The 22984-nt window shown below is 39.2% G+C and overlaps 1 protein-coding gene across 1 annotated transcript in view; it reads right to left on the bottom strand.

The window, feature by feature from the left end:
- Window positions 1–22984, bottom strand: part of UBR1 (ubiquitin protein ligase E3 component n-recognin 1) — a 138729-nt gene that overhangs the window by 9496 nt on the left and 106249 nt on the right. Inside the window, exons 39-44 of the mRNA XM_007460121.1 lie at window positions 20001–20088; window positions 18505–18638; window positions 16943–17051; window positions 13925–13981; window positions 10351–10428; window positions 4031–4201 (exon numbers count right to left, since the gene is read on the bottom strand). Of these exons, the coding sequence (XP_007460183.1) occupies window positions 4031–4201; window positions 10351–10428; window positions 13925–13981; window positions 16943–17051; window positions 18505–18638; window positions 20001–20088 (637 nt within the window). The remainder of the gene's footprint in view (window positions 1–4030; window positions 4202–10350; window positions 10429–13924; window positions 13982–16942; window positions 17052–18504; window positions 18639–20000; window positions 20089–22984) is intronic.

Below are 22984 nucleotides of genomic sequence, written 5' to 3'. Positions count from 1 at the left end.
GCCCTGTTCCTGAGTGAGTGCCCTGTTCTACTGAAAGCAATTGAAAAGTTTGGTCAGGAGACAGACACGAGCAGTTGGCATTTTAAAACAATCCCTTTGACCTCCCTGTGGAAAGTGGATTAAAAAGGGACTTGACTGGAGGCAAAGAGAAAGGAAGCTGCTGCAGCAGCTATCCAGGCAGAAGGAGGAAACGGGCAGGTCTGAGGGATGCCCAGAGGGCAGAACTGGTGGGCCTTGCTGTCTGCGTGGGGTGGAGGAAGGGTCAAGATGAATGCCGGCTTACTAGCTGGGTAACTGCTTAGAGGACCGTGCCACTCACTGAGAAAAGGACCTCAGCGTAGTTCCGGGGAGAGGCTGGTGATGATTTTCAGACTGTTTCCCTGCGCCACAGTGAACGCAGACGGCAACACACAAGAAAGGAGGTCGGGGCCCTCAGGAGAAGACAGGAGGGTCTGGCTGCCTGTCACCACCTGCAGCCTCAGCACTGATCTTTTCTTGATATGTGTGTTTAATTGATTACTTTGGAAAACTTCTCCCTTCATTTGTGTCAGTGTTGAACGTGTGGGAGTGATCAACTTCAAAAACGAGTTAAATACACACTTCTAGAATCAGGGATGCCGTCCATAAAATAGGGGGTGATGGAGGATGTCAAGGAAGACTTGCCCAAAGAAAGTGTTTCCTGTTAATACCGTATAGACAAATGTTTGTTTATTCCTTTTGGAGCTCATTTGTGGGCCCTCTTGCAGCATCCACTTAGGATCTGAACACGGCAGCTGTCTGAATTCGAGCCCTCCCCAACCCTAATGAGCTTCAGGAAGGCTGACGTGCTTCTCCTTCCTGCTTCTGTCTCAGGAATCTGAGCGCGAAGGCCTTACTGCACCTCCTGAGCCCACTGACATTTAATTAGCACCATTGCTGTGATCCCATAGCGTGCGTTACCAGATGGGAACCGCGGAGCACCACGCGGGGTGGGTACCGGCTGAAACAAATCCCTTGTCTGGCAGCTAAAGATCTGCTTGTGCAAATCGGGAACCTATATTTCCTATTAGCCCTCTACTGGTAGTGCTTTGGTGATGGCTTCTCATTTCTCCAGGGATAAAGGCCAAACCCCTTAGGAAGCTCTACATGCCCTGACCTGACCCTGCCAACATCTGCAGCCTCATCTCTGGCCCTCTCCCACTTTGTGCCCCAGCTATTCTGGCCTTCTCTTTTGGTTTGGTCCTTAGAAATTTTACATATAAATCAGTGAGAGTCTCAGGATTCTCACACTGCTGTAGGGGGTCAAAGAATACATGCCCAGGGAGGACAGAGTTATGGTTTTTGCTTGTTTTGATGCGAGTTATTTTTTAAAAAGATTCTTTCTGTTGATAAATAGCCCAGATTAATTCCTTTAATTTCACACAAAAGAAAATTAGGTGATAATCAGATTAGTTTGATAGCAGGAAGGTAGAAAGTTCAAAAGAGGCTGGATCTGGGTCAGGTGACCAGCCCCGGGGACAGTTAGGGAAGGAAGCTGATGAGGGCAAACCTCTGGAGCAGCTTCTTTGAAACCGTGGCCTGCGGACAACTTGAATAAAAATACCCAGGATGTACGCTGTAAGAAGCAATTTGGGGTTCCACCCCAGACCTATTCAATCAAAGTATCTGGGGACGGGGTCCAGGAGTTTGATGCCCACTACAATGTCAGAACCACTGCTTTGACCTCCACTTTAATACACAGCGTTTCCCTAGTTACGTACCAGATGGAAGCAGAATGTTACCTTTTCCCCAGCGAAGTTTCTTTATTCTGACCTCTAACCTCCACCCCTAGATCTCTGTCATTTCAAGTACTTGTGCCTTCATGTTCCCCTCTTCTGCTTCTGTTCTACTTGATTCATTCACACTCCTGTTTCATACTTGATTCATTCATACTCTCAATCTGATGATTCAACCCACCATTCAACCTGGTCAAAGAGTCAACTGTCATTTAGGATCAGGCTTCCACTGTTCACAGAAGACTGAAATCACAGAATCACAGCAATGGAAAGAAAGAACCTCCAGTGAGTTCGTTTTTATCCAGGCAGACACTCTAAATGTACGTCTCTCTGTTGTGTGTGTACGCATGTGTGTGACACTCATATACAAAGTGAACTGAATGTTATAAATATAAACACGAAAGATACTTGCAAATAAATGACTTACCAATTCTGACTCATAAAGGTTTTTCAAATGTGGGAAACTTCTGATTGTGAAGATTCTAAAAATCATCTAAAGCAAGGGTTAGCAAACGATGGCTTGTGGGTCAAATCTGGCCTACCACCTGTTTTCTTAGATGAAGTTTCATTTTAACACGGCCATGCTCATTTCTTTATGTATTGTCTATGGCTGGTTTGGCTCTAGAATGGCAAGTTAAATGTTTGCAGCAGAGACTGTATAACTGAAAAAGCCTAAAATATTTACTACGTGGCCCTTTGCAAAAAGTTACCTATAAAAGTGAAAAGTAAAACACACTTGCAAAATATTTTGCAGATCTCATACAGCTGACAAAATGTTAGATATAGATAGATAGATAGGAAAAAAGATATATTTTGAACCAAACAATTTTATACCTCTAGAAGCGATATTATTTCATTGATAACACGAATCCCAACAAGGGACTTTCCAGAACTCTCCCCTACTTATAATTTCAAATAACTGCTTGGTTGTGATGTAGATGGGGGACTTTTTTGGTCTGGCTAAGGATAACTAGTTCAGTTTCTGAAACGTGACTTTTTAGTTCAACAGTTCATCTTCAAGCATTATTTTATCACTATGGTGTCTCACTTTTCTGTGCCTCTGTAAGTAATTCTGAAACTCCAAATGCACCAACAGGCACAAAATATAAAGGCTGAGCAAGCTCATCACATTACTAGTAAGACGCACATACCTACAAAAGTCTCTTGGCCATTAAATCAGAAATATTTTTATTTTAGTATTTTCATACACAACCTTAATATTCTACCACTGGATCTATTGACCAAAAGAGTAAAGTGGGTCCCTACGTCCTGCCATCCCATCCCATCTCATACTTCTACAATGTATCATTGGAATAAAGTGTCAGGTATATAGTTAACCTTTCTTCACTTATGTTTGAGCTGGAAAAACAAGTTAACCAATAAACATAGGCAGATACATGCAAGCACACACACAAACACATACATCCAGAGTACTACTTGTGCTTTGAAATAAGTGTTTTCATATTGGCTTACATGTTTACTAATTATATTTTCTCTTTTTAAAATTAAAAAAAATTTTTTAACATCTTTATTGGAGTATAATTGCTTTACAATGTTGTGTTAGTTTCTGCTGTATAACAAAGTGAAGCAGCTATACGTATACATATATCCCCATATCCCCTCCCTCTTGCATCTCCCTCCTACCCTCCCTATCCCAACCCTCTAGGTGGTCACAAAGCACCAAGCTGATCTCCCTGTGCTATGCGGCTGCTTCCCACTACCTATCTATTTCACATTTGGTAGTGTATATATGTCAATGCTACTCTCTCACTTCATCCCAGCTTACCCTTCCCCCTCCCTGTGTCCTCAAGTCCATTCTCCACATCTGCATCTTTATTCCTGTCCTGCCCCTAGGTTCATTAGAACCTTTTTTTTTTAAGATTCCATATATATGTGTTAGCGTATGGTATTTGTTTTTCTCTTTTATGACTTACTTCACTCTGTATGACAGACTATAGGTCCATCCACCTCAATACAAATAACTCAATTTCATTTCAAGTCTACCATATTTGTTTAAGGTTTTCCACAAATAATGAAAATGTGAACAGATTCCAATTTTTAACTCCTTATTTTTTAAACTACTTACTTGATATTTTTTAAACTATTATTTACATTTGAGAAGATACTTAAGTATCTTTTCAAATGCAATTGCATGTGAATAACAGGTCTATGCTCTAACTTCTGACAGATCATATCCTATCAACATACTGTCCTGCCATGATGGCCTCCAGACTGGATTCAGATTCCCTAAGTTCATTATGAAGCTTCCTACTTACTTTAGGAAAATGCAGACTCCAGCTCCACAGTGAAGGGCATGAAAAATGCAAGCTCCCACCTCTTCCCCATTCACAATTTCTTGGCAGCAAATGTTCTGAGAACACAGTATGGCTCCGCAGAAAAGACAGAGGACAGGGTGCTTTCGCTCGTCATCTGCAGACCGCGGGCACCTCAAAAGGGAAGAAAACATTCAGTATGGTGGAGAAATAATAAAAGCATGATATAATCAGTTAGCAGTGTTTTAGATGTATTAGCAGTGTTTTCATCACTGGTTGTTTTGCAGCAAAGAAAGCTCTTAAAACACAAGGAAACATTTAATTAGATGATTCCTTTTTAATACTTTTTCTTAAGATAACAAAAAGTCTTCTGATTAATTCATAGTATGAAAATTTATTTTTAAATATGCCGTGTTCTGCGAATTCCCACAAAGTGTGGCACTTAAATATGCCTTGAGATTGAGATGCATTTAGAGAATCCAGTCTTCATCTGACACAACCAATTTACAGTCAGCTCCCCCTCTGGATTGGTTTAGTCAATCTTGTGTCCTCAATGTTGGAGCAACGACCTTGAAGGTGTACAATTACTGTTGTTGTTTTAACCACAATTTTCAGTAAGGGTTTAAACACATTTTCCCCACTTCTTTGATGTATTGAGATCTTTAGGGTTGAAAAGGGAGACTGCAGTCTTTGAGTTGATGCACCTTTCCACCTGTGAAACACAGCCAAGTCTTGGGAAAGAAAAAGTGGCAAAGTTTACTTGTTTGAACCAAGTAGTACTATGAGATTTGGCCATTTGACACAGTGGCATGCTAGAGCCTTGCTATAATGCCCCCAAGAGGGGTATCACTCTATTAAAGTGATAACGGCTATCTTTGTAAAAGGAGCTTCTTATACTCCTATCTCTGCTGTATAATGGACATAAAGCAAGCACCAATTTGGACAGAAAAAAATAAATGCAACCTCAGGAGAGATCCATTGATGTCCACAATTGGGTCAGAATAAAGAGCACCAAAACAAATCTCTAATATGGTATTAAAAGTTTATTCTCTGATGCCCACTTTCTTAGGCAAGATAAGAAAATCACTATTCTCTACACAGGAGCAGAGGGACTCCCTGCATAGGTATTCCATTCCTGTCTCCTGTAGATGAGGGGGTTATTTTCACTCCCCGGGTGTTGCTCTTTTTGGATAAAGCCAACATCTTCTTTAACTTTTAGCACAGGATGGCTGAGTCCCATCCTATAGAGGAAAATGGGAGTGATGCCCCTGAAATACAGTCACTGACCAGCCACCCTCCTACACTAGAGATGACTCAGTCTTAATGGAAACTAGTAGTAACAATAAAACTGGAAGAGAGCATAAGATTTATTATCATTTTTACTTGAAACCAATAAGTACTAATATCATTCAGGAGCATCGTCACTGTGATTAATGATTAACACTCTTCTCAGAGCCAACAGCATGATACCCTTGAATGACTAGAAAACAATACCTATTCACAGGGTGTCTGTGATACCAATGCAGCCCCAAGATTAGGAAAATCACTGAATATGGAGCTAGATGCAGTCTCTGAAATCATCCAGCTAATTTTTGAAGGGCTGAGAGGTAAAGTGATTCAGTCACTTCTTTAGTTGGCTGACCTTAATCTGCCTGAGACAAGCAGCAAGGGAGCTGAAATTGAGGTCAATTCTAACTGGTAATAGAGGCTGAACTATGGGCTGCCCAAGCCCCTGATGGGCCAGTTAAACCCCCTGGCTTTGTGGCTCAAAGCAATGGTTATAACTAAATAAGAGAATTTCCTTAGTCATTCTGTAGGGTGGTGATTCTCAGAGTGGGCCAAAGAAGGGCTCTTCAAGCCTTTAAGATGACCCTGAAATGCAATCTCTCCTTTTGAGTCCTTCAAATGACAGCAAGTTATTTAACATATAAGTAAAGACTAAGTCACCTTATAGATCAAGGAAGTTAACTGGAATTATTAATTAGTATCCTTAAATTTGAGAGTTAGTTGTGTTTACTGAGAGCTCTAATTAAGTTTACTAAGAAGTTTAGCTGTTGCATAAAGCTCAGGAACATTACAAAACGCCTAACTGAGCTTTGGAATTTCTGCAATTTGGGAAAACAATGCCTTGTCACCAGTACATTATCAATGGAGTCTTGAATATGCTTTGATTTTCAAGCTACTGAGATTCTTGCCTTTTAATTACTAGTTACTGCTAGTTTCATGTCATCATTATCAGTCTGGTTTGCTATGGGTGATGTGTGATGCTACTGGATTATCAAGGATACAGAACTGCATCAATAATAATTTTGGCTTATTATTTTCAAGATGATGCATTGTGATTCAAATATGAAATATTCACAAACCAATGGCTGAAGCAGATCCAAATATGATTTCTCCATTCAATGACATTTCACTGGTAGTGTGCTGCTCATTAATTTATGCTATTCAAATAACTTGCATCATATTACAGAAGGCAAAACAAAAATTAGTGTTAACCTTATTGAACATAATTTTATCATAGAGCATCATGGGTTTAAGCTCATGTTGTTCTCTTATAAAAGTAACTAACAGGTAATTCATACATGGTATTAGCAATGAGCACAATGTAACTTGTTTTTATTGCTTCTCACTAGTCTTTATCAGCCAGTATTTTTTTGATTTGAAAGTGATCAGTGAAAGGGAAGATGAAGATAAAAGGAAGTTTGAGAAACACTGCTTTAGAGTAGTGTTTAATCTGATTGAGGTAGGAGGAACATGGTGCCAGAAAAGGCTAAGGGGTATATTCCTCTTTCTAGTACCCAGGCTTGCACTTTGAGTCACTATGTTATCTGTTTTACTGTTATAATGAGCTTCCATATAAGATTGTGTTTGGGAAAAAAAAGTGTTCTTCAGTGTCATTTCAGTGAATGAATGTGGTCACCACACTGTAATGCATGTAAAACAGGGTTTAAAGACACATGTATAAAAGATATTTCTAAGACTACTACTTGCTTGGGAAGTTGAGAACAGTGCGGTTCTCTACCAGAACAACTACTGATCTGGCAAGAACTGTCTGAAGCAATTATTCTGGGAACTCAGAGTCAGGATAACACTTGCAGTGTCCAGAGGAGTGCTTGACAAAAATGAGGCTAGTAAATTTCAGTGAATTTTGGCATTCTGTGTAGTGGTTACCATCCCTTATCCCCCAGCCCCACAGCAGGTAGCTATGGGGGTGGCTGCCCACAATCCTGGTGCAGCATGCTGGTGCCAAGGTGGGCAAAAGGGACCTTGTGTTCAAAAATTAGGGTTGTATGTTTAGTTTTGCCTGGCAGTTCACTGAGGGGCTGGCACAGAAACTAACCATTGTTTCAGCTGCCGTGGGCTGAAGCAGCTTCCTTGGCAGTGATGGTAGTAGAGGGGATTTAAAGAGGCAGATAGTCTTTATATCTTTTCTTCTCTCTCTCTCTTTTTTTTTTTTTTTCTTCTTATTGCATCCAGGCATTTAAGGAAATCTCTGTCAGTTACTGGCTGACCACAGAGATAATGGAACAGAGACTTCAGTGAACATACAACGAATAGAGTCTTTGCAAAAATAGTTTGGAAAAGTCACTAAAACAAACAGGTAACTACAGCCTTATCAAGCAACAATGGCAATTCCTGGGATGTGATTTCCAGAGTTATTATGTTACAATACTCAAAATGTCCCATTCTCAACAAAGCTTACAAAGAAACAGAAAAGTATGGCCCATTCACAGGAAACCAAAGAGACTGACAGAAATCATCCCTAAGGAAGCCCAGCCATGAGATATAATAAACAAACACTTTAAATTAACTCTCCTAAATATGCTCTTTGAAAGAAACCATTAACAACAACAAAAAAAAACCTAGTGGAAATCAGGAAAGTTGCAGGGTATAAGATCAACAGACAAAAATCAGTTGTGTTTAAATACACCAGCAGGGCTTCCCTGGTGGTGCAGTGGTTAAGAATCCGCCTCCCAATGCAGGGGACACGGGGTTCGAGCCCTGGTCCAGGAAGATCCCACATGCCGTGGAGCAACTAAGCCCATGCACCACAACTACTGAGCCTGCGCTCTAGAGCCCGCGAGCCACAACTACTGAAGGCCATGCGCCTAGAGCCCGTGCTCTGCAACAAGAGAAGCCACTGCAATGAGAAGCCCGTGCACCGCAACAAAGAGTAGCCCCTGCTCACCGCAACTAGAGAAAGTTCGCGTGCAGCAACGAACACACAATGCAGCCAAAAATAAATACATACACCAGCAATGAACAATCCAAAAAGGAAATTAAGAAAACAATTTCATTTACAATAGCTTTCAAAAGAATAAAATACCTATGAATAAATATAATCAAGGAGGGAAAAGTCTTGTACACTGAAAACTACAAAACATCACAATGAAATTCAAGCAGGCCTAAGTATAGAAGGCATCCATGTTCATGGACTGGAAGACTTAATATTGTTAAGAAGGCAACACTCTCCAAAGCAATCTACAGGTTAATGCAATCTCTATTAAAATCCCAATTGCCTCTTTTGCAGAAATGAAAAAGCGAATTCTCAAATTCCAATTTAATCGCAAAGGACCCGAAATAGTCACAACAATATTGAAAAAGAAAAACAAAGTTGGAAAGGTCTCATGTTACAATTTCAAAGCTTACTACAAAGGTACAGTAATTAAAAAATGTGGTACTAGCATAAGGATAGACTTATAGACCAATGGAACAGAACTGAGAGTCCAGAAATAAACCCAAACATCTGTGACCAATTGATTTTCAAAGCAGGTGCCAAAACTATTTAATGAGGGGGAAAAAACCGTCTCCAAAAATGGTGCTGGGACAACTGGAAACCACATGAAAAAAAGAATGAAGTTGTACCTCCTACCTTATTCCAAGAATTAATTCAAAACAGATTCACAGCCTAAATATGAGCTAAAACTATAAAATTATTTGGAAAAAACATGGGAATAAATCTTTATGATCTCAGATTTGGCAACAAATTCTTGGTTTTGATACCAAAAGCACAAGCAACAAAAGAAACATAAGATGGACTCATATATCAAAGGACACTATGAAGAATATGAAAACACAACTTATAGGGGGAAATATTTGCAAATTAAAATCTAATAAGGGTTTAATATCCAGAAAATAAAAAGAACTCTTACAACTCAACAACAAAAAAGATAGTCCAATTATAAAATGGGCTTGGGATTGCCATATATACACTAATATGTATAAAATAGATAACTAATGAGAACCTGCTGTATAGCACAGGGAACTCCACTTCGCTGTACAGTAGAAACTAATACAACATTGTAAAACAACTATACCCCAATTAAAAAATAAATGAAAAATAAATAAACAAAATGGGCAAAAAACTTGAACACACATTTCTACAAAGAACATATACAAATCTGTAACAAGCACACAAAAAGATGTTCAACATCCTTGATCATTAAGGAAGTGTATATCAAACCGCAGTGAGCTACCATTTTTCACCCACTGGGATCGCTTTAATTAAAAAACAAAAAACAAACAAACGAGAAAATAAAAAGTGCTGGTGAGAATATGGAGAAATAGGAGCCCTCATACATTCTGGTGGGAATGTAAAATGGTGCAGCCATTGTGGAAGACAGTTTAATGGTTCCTCAAAATGTTAAACATAGGATTACCATAATGACCCAGCATTCTACTCCTAGGTACATATACCCAAGAAAAATTAAAATATATGTCCAACCAGAAACTTGTACATGAATGTTTGTAGTAGCATTATTCATAATAGTCAAAAGAGGGAAACAACCTAAATGCCCACCAATGGATGAATAGATTAATGAACTTTGGTATATACATACAATGAAATATTATTTAGCCAAGAAAGGAATGAAGTACTGATACATCCTACAACTTGAATGAACCTCAAAGACATACTAAGTGAAGAAAGCCAGACACAAAAGGTCATAGATTGTATGATTTCTTTTATATAATATATCTAGAAGAGGCAAATCCATGGAGACAGAAAGCAGATTATCAGTTACTACAGAATTGGGAAAGAGCGGGATGGAGAATGATTATTTAGTGGATGCAAGGTGTTTCCCTGGGGTGATCAAAAAGTTTTGAAATTAGAGAGAAACAGTGGTGGCACAACATTGGCAATACACTAAATGCCAATGAATTATACAAAATTGTATGTTATGTGATTTTCACCTCAATTAAAAAAAAAAGATTGAAAATCACTGTTACAGAGGATGCTCAGTGGTCACTTTAAAAAAAAGTTTGCTAGTGGTGGTGAGTTTGCAAGCTCAAAAAAGTTTTAAATATATAATTCTTCTTACCTGAAATGAGAAGCTTGATTTAGGAGGCAGCTATAGTCATCAGGAAGCTCTATCAAACTATTTCTTTTTCTAGGGTACCTAGAAATATAATTTAAATGGCAATTTTATTTTATGAGTAAATAAGCCCAGATCAAAAACAGACCAAATAACAGAAGGAAGAATGTTTTAAAAATAATGAAAGGAGGGGAATTCCCTGGTGGTCCAGTGGTTAGGACTCTGTGCTTCCAATGCAGGGGGCATGGGTTTGATCCCTGGTCTGGTCGGGGAACTAACATCCCACAAGCTGTGTGACGTGGCCAAAAAAAAGAAAACAGTTTAAGGATTCATATTTGCAATCCATAGTAATTCCTACTGTTGACTAGATTAAATCTAAACTTTTCAGCCTAGAATTCCAGATCTTTCATCAGCTGGTTTCCTCTCTAAACCCAACTCCTACTATCTCCTAAGACTAAATTGTTCTAGCTATATTTCTATACTGTCTAGGAAGGTAATATAAAGTAGTAGTTAAGAACACAGACTTTGAAATCAAACAGGCCTGGTTACATATCCTAAATTCTCTGACACCTGACAAGTCACTGAACCTAATCCTGTATTTCCCGGTCAGTAAACTGAGAATAAACATATTATACTTTCTCAATCATAGGGCACACCATCAATTTAGTAACACATTTCCGGGGTGGGGGGGGGTGAGGAGAGAAACATTAAATACTCATGCTGATTTAAGAAATGAATAGTATCAAGGAACCACAAAGGGCTGTTGAGAACTCAATAAGATATTGAAGTGAAACATAATATACTTAGTACTTGTTACATGCTTGCAAATGTTATTCATTCTCACCATAGTAATAAGACAAAAGCCTTGCATGTGTGTCCTGGGGAAGGTCATCTGAATAACATGAAATTCTTTTCTCAAACCTCAGTCAATTCAAATTCTACTATAATCTCTTCTGTGTTCAGCTAAAAATTATCTCCTCTAAGACTAAACTTACATCATTAAGAATATTTACTCTTTACATTTCTATAGCATTAACAGTATATTCCATATACTATTATACTGTATCTCATTTACGTACATAATTAGACTATAAACTACCTATGACCAAAAGCTGTATGTATTGTATCTTTTAACTCTCTCAGAGTATTTTAGTTTAGTACCATGCTAGGGAAACAGCAGATGTCTAAAAGGCACACAATGACTTCTGTGAGATTAATAGTGCTAAAATATGCACTCATCTTTTAAACTCTTCTTTTCTTGGTGATGTGAATACTACTGCATCTGAGCACAGGAGGTGGATCTATAACCTCTAAATCACTAAAGCTGGGTTAAGTCTTAGGCAGCAGCATATGCACATTTAAGGAGAAGCTGAAAGGAACTCAAGGGGTGAAAACAGATGAGAAAAGAAGGTAGCAAATGCACACCGTCTCACAATGTTTGCTTTAGCCATAAAAAAAAAAAATTGTGCTGGTGTTAGTATTTAAGGCTGGGGTCAATTCCTCTGCTTGTTTATTGACGCAATGCAATTTGAATAAAAATCAGAGACTGTACATAATACAAACCAGGCCCTGGAGGGGACACAAAGAAGATAAGCATGCAGTTCTGGCCACTGTTGAGTTTACTGTTCAGTGATTTACAGTGTTGGCTGGGACACACATACACACACATGAACAGACACATATGAGAGGATGTGTTAGGATAGGCTTCAGGGAGAAGGTAACATTTAAAATGGTCCTGGAGGGGGACTTCCCTGGTGGCATAGTGGTTAAGAATCTGCCTGCCAATGCAGGGGACATGGGTTCAATCCCTGGTCCAGGAAGATTCCGCGTGCCACGGAGCAACTAAGCCCATGCACCACAACTACTGAGCCTGTGCTCTAGAGCCCATGAGCTACAACTACTCAGCCCACGTGCTACAACTACTGAAGCCCACGTGCTCTAGGGCCTACTGACGCAACTACTGAAGCCCGCGCACCTAGAGCCCGTGCTCCGCAATGAGAAGCCACGGCAATGAGAAGCCTACACACCACAACGAAGAGTAGCCCCTGCTCATCACAACTAGAGAAAGCCCGCACACAGCAAGAAAGACCCAACACAGCCAGAAAATATAAATAAATTAATAAATTAATAAATTAAAAAAAAACTGTCCTTGAGGAAGAGATGGATTTTGATTAAACCATAACTTAAGGGAGATAGTGGGGCTGAAGAAAAGTTTTGCTGGGTAGTCTCTAAGCTTATAGAAAGGAAGAGATGGGGAGGAGGGAATAGTTCTATTTATATCTTTATTCTCAAAATGAAAAAAAGTGGTTTATATGAATACTGTCACTACCCTCTCATTTTAATACACTAGCAGGTCCAAGAAGCCTTTTAACAGGTATGCACTAGCTTAAGGTGCTGGTGGTGTCGAACAATTTAAGAGGCAAAGGACAGCCACTCCAAGAAAAAAATCAACTGTACGAAGAATCGAATTTCCGGCAAAGACCTAACAGAAATTTAAGAAACAATATGCTGAGTGAGAATGAAGACAACAGACTAGAAAGCATCCTCATCAACCAACTACTTTTGGAAACACAACTTGTAGATGGGGAAGGACTGAGAAGTAAAACCAACCTGACTACGGCGCTTTTTTGCTTCAGACAGTTTAGTAAGGCAGGGTCTGTACACCATCTATATGGGGAGCAGAGAGAAAAAGCAAATGGGTCATCACAACTTCAGTGGAATATTCATGGAGCCATCCTCTCCAAACCTGTCCCTTCTTTCCATGTGCCCTCTGCTAGACTTCTTTTGCCTTACATCTTGTCCCCCTTTCTTCTTCCTTTCTTTTCTCCCCTTCTTTTTTCTGTCTATTTAACCCCCCTCTTTTATTAATTTCTTTTTTAAAAGGTTATCTATTACTAGAAAAACAGAAACCAATCTGAGTATTTTAACAAGAGGGAATTTAATACTAGGAATTGGAAATAAAGGTGACAGAAGGGCTGAGAAGCCAACCAGGAGTCAAAACAGGCAAGGCAACCCAAAGATTAGCCAATAACAGGAAGCTACTACCCTTCCCAGGCTGGAGGAACAAAATAATATTTTTGGAGTGGTTTTGTTGGAGCTCAGGGTCACTGGTGGATGCTAGAACTACAGTAGACTTGTCTGGTGGGAACTAGATGTTCTGACATCCAGTAGAACATCAGTAGAACTGACAGTAGCCATTGGCAGGGATGCCCCACAAGGCAGAGAGAGGTGGTCTAAACACAGGTTTCTCTCTTCCTCCTGACCTCCAATATCTTGCCAGTGTCTCCCACAGGCTGAAGCCAACAGACGAGGGAGACTGGGAAATATGGCCTACAGAGGTCAGTCCCCTGCCTTTCAGAGCAGACAATGAGGAAAGGCTCTGAGGCAAGCAGAGCCAGGAATGGTACAGACTTTGTTTCAAAGTTTGAATTTTTAACACTAAACTAAAATGGCAAGTTAAAAATGTATCGACTCCAACAATATAAAAGTAGAAGACAACAGACTAGAAAGCATCCTCATCAACCAACTACTTTTGGAAACACAACTTGTAGATGGGGAAGGACTGAGAAGTAAAACCAACCTGACTACGGCGCTTTTTTGCTTCAGACAGTTTAGTAAGGCAGGGTCTGTACACCATCTATATGGGGAGCAGAGAGAAAAAGCAAATGGGTCATCACAACTTCAGTGGAATATTCATGGAGCCATCCTCTCCAAACCTGTCCCTTCTTTCCATGTGCCCTCTGCTAGACTTCTTTTGCCTTACATCTTGTCCCCCTTTCTTCTTCCTTTCTTTTCTCCCCTTCTTTTTTCTGTCTATTTAACCCCCCTCTTTTATTAATTTCTTTTTTAAAAGGTTATCTATTACTAGAAAAACAGAAACCAATCTGAGTATTTTAACAAGAGGGAATTTAATACTAGGAATTGGAAATAAAGGTGACAGAAGGGCTGAGAAGCCAACCAGGAGTCAAAACAGGCAAGGCAACCCAAAGATTAGCCAATAACAGGAAGCTACTACCCTTCCCAGGCTGGAGGAACAAAATAATATTTTTGGAGTGGTTTTGTTGGAGCTCAGGGTCACTGGTGGATGCTAGAACTACAGTAGACTTGTCTGGTGGGAACTAGATGTTCTGACATCCAGTAGAACATCAGTAGAACTGACAGTAGCCATTGGCAGGGATGCCCCACAAGGCAGAGAGAGGTGGTCTAAACACAGGTTTCTCTCTTCCTCCTGACCTCCAATATCTTGCCAGTGTCTCCCACAGGCTGAAGCCAACAGACGAGGGAGACTGGGAAATATGGCCTACAGAGGTCAGTCCCCTGCCTTTCAGAGCAGACAATGAGGAAAGGCTCTGAGGCAAGCAGAGCCAGGAATGGTACAGACTTTGTTTCAAAGTTTGAATTTTTAACACTAAACTAAAATGGCAAGTTAAAAATGTATCGACTCCAACAATATAAAAGTAAAATTAGTATAACCTACTGTGATTGCATTCAACACAAAGCATGATACTGATTTTTTTTTTTTTTGGATTCATTTTTATCACACTGAAAATCAGAATACCTCATGAGAAATGAGAAAACACAGAAAAGAACCCAAAAGAAGTGGTGAGAGCACAGAGAAAGGTGTCAGGAGATGGGCGGACATTCACACAAATCCTGACATGGGCATGCAGGGAAAAAGACACTGATCAAAGAAAAAGGAGAAAGAAAAAGGGTAGAAAATTGAAAAGACTAAAGGAAATCAAGGGTGTGATACTGTGACTGACAACATTAAAAAAGAGACAAGCCCCAAATGGAAATTACTTGTGCTAAGCCCACGTCCATCAAACCAAGACTTAACACCTAAACCCAATTGCAGTTTCAACCTTCCCCAGAAATGAAATCTTTACCCATCGGTCTGGAATTTCCCGGTCAGTACCAGTGAGGTAATCTGCCTAACAGATCCTTTTGTCCCGCAAAGGAAGGTTACCTTGCCTGAAATAATCCTTTTCTCATTTATGACTTCCTTGTCCCACCTCCCTGCTGACTATAAAAGGCTCCTTTCTACTTGCTAGATGGGATGCTGCCCATTCATAAATCATTTAATAAAGCCAATTAGATCTTCAAACTTAATTTTTTTTAACAATAATAAATATATCTGGTCTCTGACCCAGTTCCTGGCACAGATGGGTGAGCACAACTTCAGCACTGAGCTTCCAAAACCCTTGGAATTTCCTAAGTGATGTGGGTGAAAAAGGTGTCTTTTGTTATGTTAACAAAGTGGCTTTTGAACAAAAGGATGAGGGCTGGTAGCCAGGAGAACTAACCAGTGACTAGAGGGTTGTAACTTTCAGCCACCCCTTACCCACCAGCCTCTGGGGAGGGAAGAGGGGTGGAGGATGAATCAGTCGCCAACGGCCAATGGTTTACTCAATCACGCTTATGTAATAAAGCTTCCATAAAACCTCTAAAGGACAGGATTTGGAGAGCTTCCAGGTTGGTGAACACGTGTCGATTCAGGGAGAGTGGTGTGCTCAGAGATAGAGTGTGGAAGTTCTACTCCCTTTTCCTCATACCTTGCCCTATGTGTCTCTTCCATCTGGCTGGCCCTGAGTTATATCCTTTGATAAAAAACTGATGATCTAGTAAGTAAAATGTTTCTCTGAGTTCTGTGAGCTGCTCTACAGACTAATCAAACTATAGTCTTTTGGTGAGCACAGGTGACAACCTGGACTGTGACTGGCTCTTTCTGAAGTATGTGGAGGTGGGGTCGTCAGTTTTATGGACTGAGCCCTTAACCCATGGAATCTGACAGCATCTCCAGGAAGACAGCATCAGGATTGAGCTGAATAGCAGGACACCCAGCTGATGTTGCAGAATTACTTGCTGGATGCGTGGGAAAAACAACCCACCCCCCTGCAACAAGTATTGGAATTGGATGCCAGAATCTTTAATGGGGGAAATAAAGTAAGAGTAACATGATGAGAACTGATTATTAAAATGATGGTATATGTCAATTATATCTCAAAAAAAAAAAAAAAGATGGAAAATGGTGGCAGCAAAGATAGGGTAAGGAGACTGGAGGTTTGGAGGGTAGAGAGTGATCAGAAGGGCCAGTAAGTAATGGGGTAGGAAGAAATTTTTAATTAAAAAAAGACACACTTTTCCACAGGAAATTTAACTAGATACATCTCTGATCTACCAAATGACCTTTATTTCCTCCTCAGTCACCCTGCTGAGATATGTGCTACCATATGAGATATGCTACTATTGTAGCCCCACTTTGGGTTCCTCCGATGTTTAACTGTGACTGTACTGCTGCTTACAACAGGACCTACCCTCACTCCACCCACCCCCCACCCCATTTAAAACTGGGATGAGATAGCAGCTGTGGGGAAAATAAGAACCATGAATGGTAGTCATGGTGGAACAAGCAGAAATTCCAGCTGCCCATTGCTGCTGGTCTTATCCCCAACTCCTTATGTGTGTGAATTAGGAATCTCATATATTTTTGTCACCCCTTCAAACAATGCTAATCAATCTAAAAGCTTAGCAAATATTTTTAATTTAACATTTTCAAACTGTATAATAACCCAATCATGATATTTTAACCCCACAGTACCTCTGCAGGAGGGGCCTTACAGTATCCCAATATTTCTGGAAAAGCAGGAACAAATTTGTGGGTAAAGATAAATAGCTACAGAGTGCACTGTACTCTCCTTCTGCAGGATCTGCAAGGAAATAAAAATACATTTAATAAGTACATTATTCTTACCTGGTCAACAGTAGAGTTTCTACATTGTTTATGCTCATTTCTATACTCTGTCTACACAGAGTATACTTTGTACTCTATGAAACTGTGGGTGACAAGACACAGTGATCCTTTTTTTTTAATTAATTAATTAATTTCACAGTGATCCGTTTAAATCTGATTGAGTCATTCTCCTGATCAGACTTCTCCAACAGCAAACCACCACAAAAATACAAAATACAAAAGTCCTTATTGTGGCATAAAGGCCCTACCTGATCTGGACCTCATCTCCTACCACCCTCCCCCCTGTTCAATAGGCTTCGGCCACTCATCTCTACTATTCCTCGACTATGTCAAGCAAAGCCTTTGCAGCTATTGTCCCTTCTGCTTAGGAATACTCTTCCTTCAATCACCCACCCAGTTCAACCCTATCTCCTTTTTCAATGTCCCTTTGCTCAATATCTCCTCACAAACAAGGCTTCCATGACTCTACCCCAGCATTCTCTACTCCCATGACCTGCTTTATTTTTCTTTGCAGCACTTATTACCATTTCACATTATACTATATATATTTATGTTTGTTTGTATTTCATCTCCTCTCAATAAAAGAAAGGACTTTATCTTATCCACTGCCATACTACAGCACTGACTAGATAATATATGATTTTTTAAAAAATGAAAACAACAGATCTGTACTGACAACCACTTGGAAAGTAGCATCATATTTATACAGAATCAGAACAAACCTACATCTAACAAACCCTACTGAACTGAGTTCAAGATATAGAACCTTCTTAAGGCTGACCTGAGAAAAGGACAAAAGAAAGAATCTCTGAGCAAATTTGATGACTCTTCCAAAATCATACAAACCTTCTGATTTTAACCTATACAAAGCCACAAGGAAACCTTCTCTACCTTGATGTAGATTTAAGGCAAGTAAAGGAGAAAGGAAATGATTCTGTTACTCAAATACACATAGCCTTGGTTTATCACAACAGCCCTTTCCCAGCAGCATTTTAACTCTTTCATAATAGATACAGTCATATGTTCAAAATTCAAGAAACAGAGTATATAATAAAAATTTCCTCCTACTTAGCCAAACAGTTCTCTTCCCTTAAAAGCAATCAATCTTTCTAATTTTTTGTATACCTTAACCATTATACGCTGCGTGCAGGCATTTTGTAAGCTCAAGTACAAAAACTGTACATAGATAGGAGCCATGAATAGGTTTTGTAGACTGTGAGGCTAACCTGGTTTCTGGCCTCACCTTTTACCTACACCAGGGCAGGGGCGCACACATGTTTGGAATGAACACTGATGAAAGAGGTGAGGAATGAAGTGGTTTTGCCTGCTCTCACCTTGTATTCTTGAGGTTGAAGGTAACAAAAAAAAGTCTTTTATTTACTACTCTGTGATTTCATAGTCCTACTTACTGGTAAATAGTTCTTCAGGTGGAGTTACTCCAAGTAAATAGTGGAAAAACAATGCAGCACAGCGAAGATAAGGGATGATGCCATTCTTCAACGAGACCCATAAATACCAGCCAGGAATACCACACCCAATGCAGCTAAGAGGCAATAATTCCAGAACAGAACAGAATACAGATCAGACTAAAATCTAGACTGTAAACACATCCCCTTTCAAAAACATAGCTAAGCATTAAATAATTTTTTATCCATTTAATTTTTAAATATTTAAAACAAAATATTTAACTAGCTAAAGAAAACCACAAATCTTGCATTTTTTTACCAGTTAGATGTTTAAGGCAAAGAACTACTTTTTTCTTTCTCCTAACCCTTGTAATGAAATGTGGAGCAAATATATTTAGCAATAACTAACCAAATCAGCCAAGTTAGCTAAAAAAAAAAAAAAAAAAAAAGTTAATACTTTCCTGATTTCTGTATTAAAATTGGTGATTTGCAGGACAGTGAAACTAATCTATATAATACTATAATTTTACAACATAAAGAGTGAACCTTAATGTAAACTATGGACTGTAGTTAATAACAATGTATCAATACTGATTCAACAATTTAACAAATGTAGCACACAAATGCATTAATAATGGAGAAATTGGTGGGGGGAGGGAGGAAATGGGAACTCTTTGTACTTTCTATTCAACCTTTCTGTAAACCTAAAACAGCTCTAAAAAATAGTCTATTAACATAAAAATAAATACACACGCACACATATTCAGTACTTAAACTAAAAGAAAAAGGTTGACTGGCGAAGAAGATGAAAACAAAGAGCAGAACTTGGCAGCAGATGAAGCGCAGCAGAGCACTCTGTTGTACTTTTGGTTTTAACCTCTGCATTGCCAATATATTTCACATATTACTCACAGCAGCCTTAAAAAACCTTTAGGTAGTTAAGTGTATAACTGTATGAATTGCTTTAAAAGGGCAACCTATTTTCAACTTTTTACATTTATTTAAATTCTAACTGCTGCATATTGTTAAAATTCTATCATCTTTTGCCTATGCTCCCATAACAGTTTACAAGAGTAAAGATGTGTAAAAACTTGTTTTAGACTCAGAAACAAATGAATGGGTAGGTTTTACTTGTTGCTATTCCAAAAGCCTTTTAACTGATTTTTAAAAACTGGAATTAAAATGGTTCAAAAGTTATACTGCTGGGCTTCCCTGGTGGCGCAGTGGTTGAGAGTCCGCCTGCCAATGGCAGTGGACACGGGTTCGTGTCCCGGTCCGGAAAGATCCCACATGCCGCGGAGCGGCTGGGCCCGTGAGCCATGGCCACTGAGCCTGTGCGTCCGGAGCCTGTGCTCCCCAACGGGAGAGACCACAGCAGCGAGAGGCCCGCGTACCACAAAAAAAAAAAAAAAAAAAGTTATACTGCCAAACAACTGAACAAAGATGTGGAATTATAAAAACAATACTGAAATAGACTGGACTAATGGACTGTTACTCACCCACTTGTATACTGAGAAACTTCTGCCAAGAAAGAAGATGCAGAACGAGCCTCTTCACTCTCTTCTTGAATTTGTGCAAGGGGGAGACCTGAAAAAGAAATTCTCAAAGATAAATCTATGAATTTACTATTCACTTTATCAATTAAACCTCAATTTCATGGTTCCAGGAAAATAAGCAATGTCAACTCAACTGAGGTTCTTTCCCTTCTTCTCAGTCTAAATTGTTGATCCTGAATATTAAAACTGTTACATAAACTTTAACAGTATGTTAGCTAGAGAAACAAATAGGGCAGAATCACAGCCTTGCTAAACATGATGTTTAATAAATGTTTATCTCATTATAACATGACCAGGTAAATAAATTAGTGGTCATCTACCTGCTCTGGGTTCCTAGCTGTCCTGGCTAGCAGGTAGAAATTCAACCTCTAGAAAGGAAAGTAGGTTGCTGTTCTGCCTTCTTGCTCAAGCAAAGAGACACATAAAAAGAATCTTGTGGGGTTATTTTCCTCCATAATCTATCCTTAACCTTTAGTAGGACCATCCTAAACCTTTCCAGCAACTGCCACCTCTCCCACTTAAGTTAAAATTCTGTGTAAGCCACTGAAGTTCTCTGAACTTTAGTTTTATTGTATTAAAATGGGGATAAAAATGCCTACCTTCAGTCTGCTGCAAGGGATGGGTACAGCACATTTGAGTAGTACTCTCTTGTTTTAAAAATACTGTTTATCCATTAATTCATCTGAAAGGCCACAGTTAAAATTACCCTGAGTCTCTTACCTTGAATATTGCCAGTTCTTTTCCTTTTTCAATTAAGGTCTCTTTAGAAAATACACTTTTTTTTTAAAGGAAAATATATCATGAACTCATACTGATATTTCCAATTTAAGTGTAAGAATTCAATATTTGTATATGACTTTTTTTTTCAGTATGAGGTAAATTTTACATACAATAAAATGCACAAATATTAAATGCACCATTTAATGAATTCTGACAAATTCACACACCCAGGTAACAAGATCTTTTTACATTAATAAACTTTATTTTTTAAAGCAGCTTTAGGTTCACAGCAAAACTGAGAGAAAAGCACAGATTTCCCATATACCCACTGTTCCCAAACACCTACAATCTCTCCCACTATCAGCACCATTCACCAGGACTGGCACATTTGTTACAACCTATATTGACACATCATTATCACCCAAAGTCCATAGTTTACATTAGAGATAATTCTTGCTGTTGTACATTCTACAGGTTTTTTTTTTGGTTTTTTTTTTTTTTGCAGTACGCGGGCCTCTCACTGTTGTGGCCTCTCCCGTTGCGGAGCACAGGCTCCGGACGCACAGGCTCAGTGGCCATGGCTCGCGGGCTCAGCCGCTCTGCGGCATGTGGGATCTTCCCAGACCAGGGCACAAACCTGTGTCCCCTGCATCAGCAGGCGGATTCTCAACCACTGCACCACCGGGGAAGCCCCATTCTATGGGTTTTGACAAATGTATAAGATGTATCCATTAGTATAGTATCCCACAGAGTAGTTTCATTAAACCCTAAAAACCCTCTGTGCTCTGCCTATTCACCTCTCTCTCCCCTAACCCTTGCCAATCACCACTGGTCATTTTACTATCTCATAGTTTTGCATTTTCCAGAATGTCATATAGCTGGAATCATACAGTATGTTGCCTTTTCAAATTTGCTTTTTTCACTTAGTTATATGTATTTAAGTTTCCTCCATGTCTTTTCATTGCTTCACAGCTCATTTCTTTTTAGCACTGAAGAATACTCCATTGCTTGGATGTACCACAGTTTATTTATCCAGTCACAAGGACATATGGGTTGCTACCAAGTTTTAGCAGTTATGAATAAAGCTGCTATAAACATTTGTGTGCAGGTTTAGTGTGGACATGGGTTTTCAGTTCATTTGGGTAGGTGCCAAGGAGTGTGACTGCTGGACTGTATGGTAGGAGCATGTTTAGTTTGGTTAAGAAACTGCTGAACTGTATTTCAAAGTGGCATGGGCTTCATTCCTACCAGCAATGAATGAGAGCTCCTGTTGGTCCACATCCTTGCCAGTACTTAGTGCTGTCAGTGTTCTGGATTTTGCCCATTCGGATAGATGTATACTGTTGTTTTAATTTGTAATTCTCTAATGACACCTAATTGTAAACATCTTTTCATATGCTTATTTGCCATCTGGATATCTTCTTTGGCAAGGTGTCTGTTCAGGTCTTTTGTCCATTTTTAACGAGATTGTTTGTTTTCTTACTGTTGAATCTTAGAAGAGTTCTTTGTATATTTTGGATAACAGTTCTTTATCAGATGCATCTTTTGCAAATCCATTCAACCAGTTTGTGGCTTATCTTCTCACTCTCCTGATAATAATCTTTTGCAGAACACAAGTTTTGAATTGTAATGAAGTCCAACTTACCAATTATTTCTTTCATGGATTGTACCTTTGGTGTTGTACCTAAAAAGTCATTGTATACCCAAGGTCACCTAGGTTTTCTTCTATGTTATCTTCTAGGAGTTTTATAGTTTTGTATTTTTACATTTAGGTCTATAATCCATTTTTAGTTAATTTTTGGGAAAGGTGTAAGATCTGTGTCTGTGTCTTGCATGGGGATATCCAGTTGTTCCAGCACCATTTGTTGAAAAGATTATCTTTCCTCCATTCGTCTTTGCTCCTTCATCAAAGATCAATTGACTATATTTATGTGGGTCTATTTGGGGGCTCTCTGTTTTGTTCCATTGATTCATTGGTCTGTTCTTTCACCAGTACCACACTGCTACTCCTGTAGCTTTACAGTAAATCTTAAAGTCAAGTAGTATCAGTCCTCAGACTTTGTTCTTCTCCTTCAATACTGAGTTGGCTATTCTGAGTCTTCTGCCTCTCCATATAAATTTACAATCAGTCTGTTGATACCCAAAAAATAACTTGCAGGGATTGTGACTGGGAGATTATTCTTTTTTTTTTTTTTTTTTTTTTTTTT

The sequence above is a fragment of the Lipotes vexillifer genome, unplaced genomic scaffold (assembly GCF_000442215.2).
Source record: "Lipotes vexillifer unplaced genomic scaffold, Lipotes_vexillifer_v1.1 scaffold408, whole genome shotgun sequence".
In the NCBI taxonomy this organism is placed as follows: domain Eukaryota; kingdom Metazoa; phylum Chordata; class Mammalia; order Artiodactyla; family Lipotidae; genus Lipotes; species Lipotes vexillifer.
The sequence above is the reverse complement of the archived record's forward strand: the minus strand, read 5'-3'. Positions and strand labels throughout refer to the sequence as shown.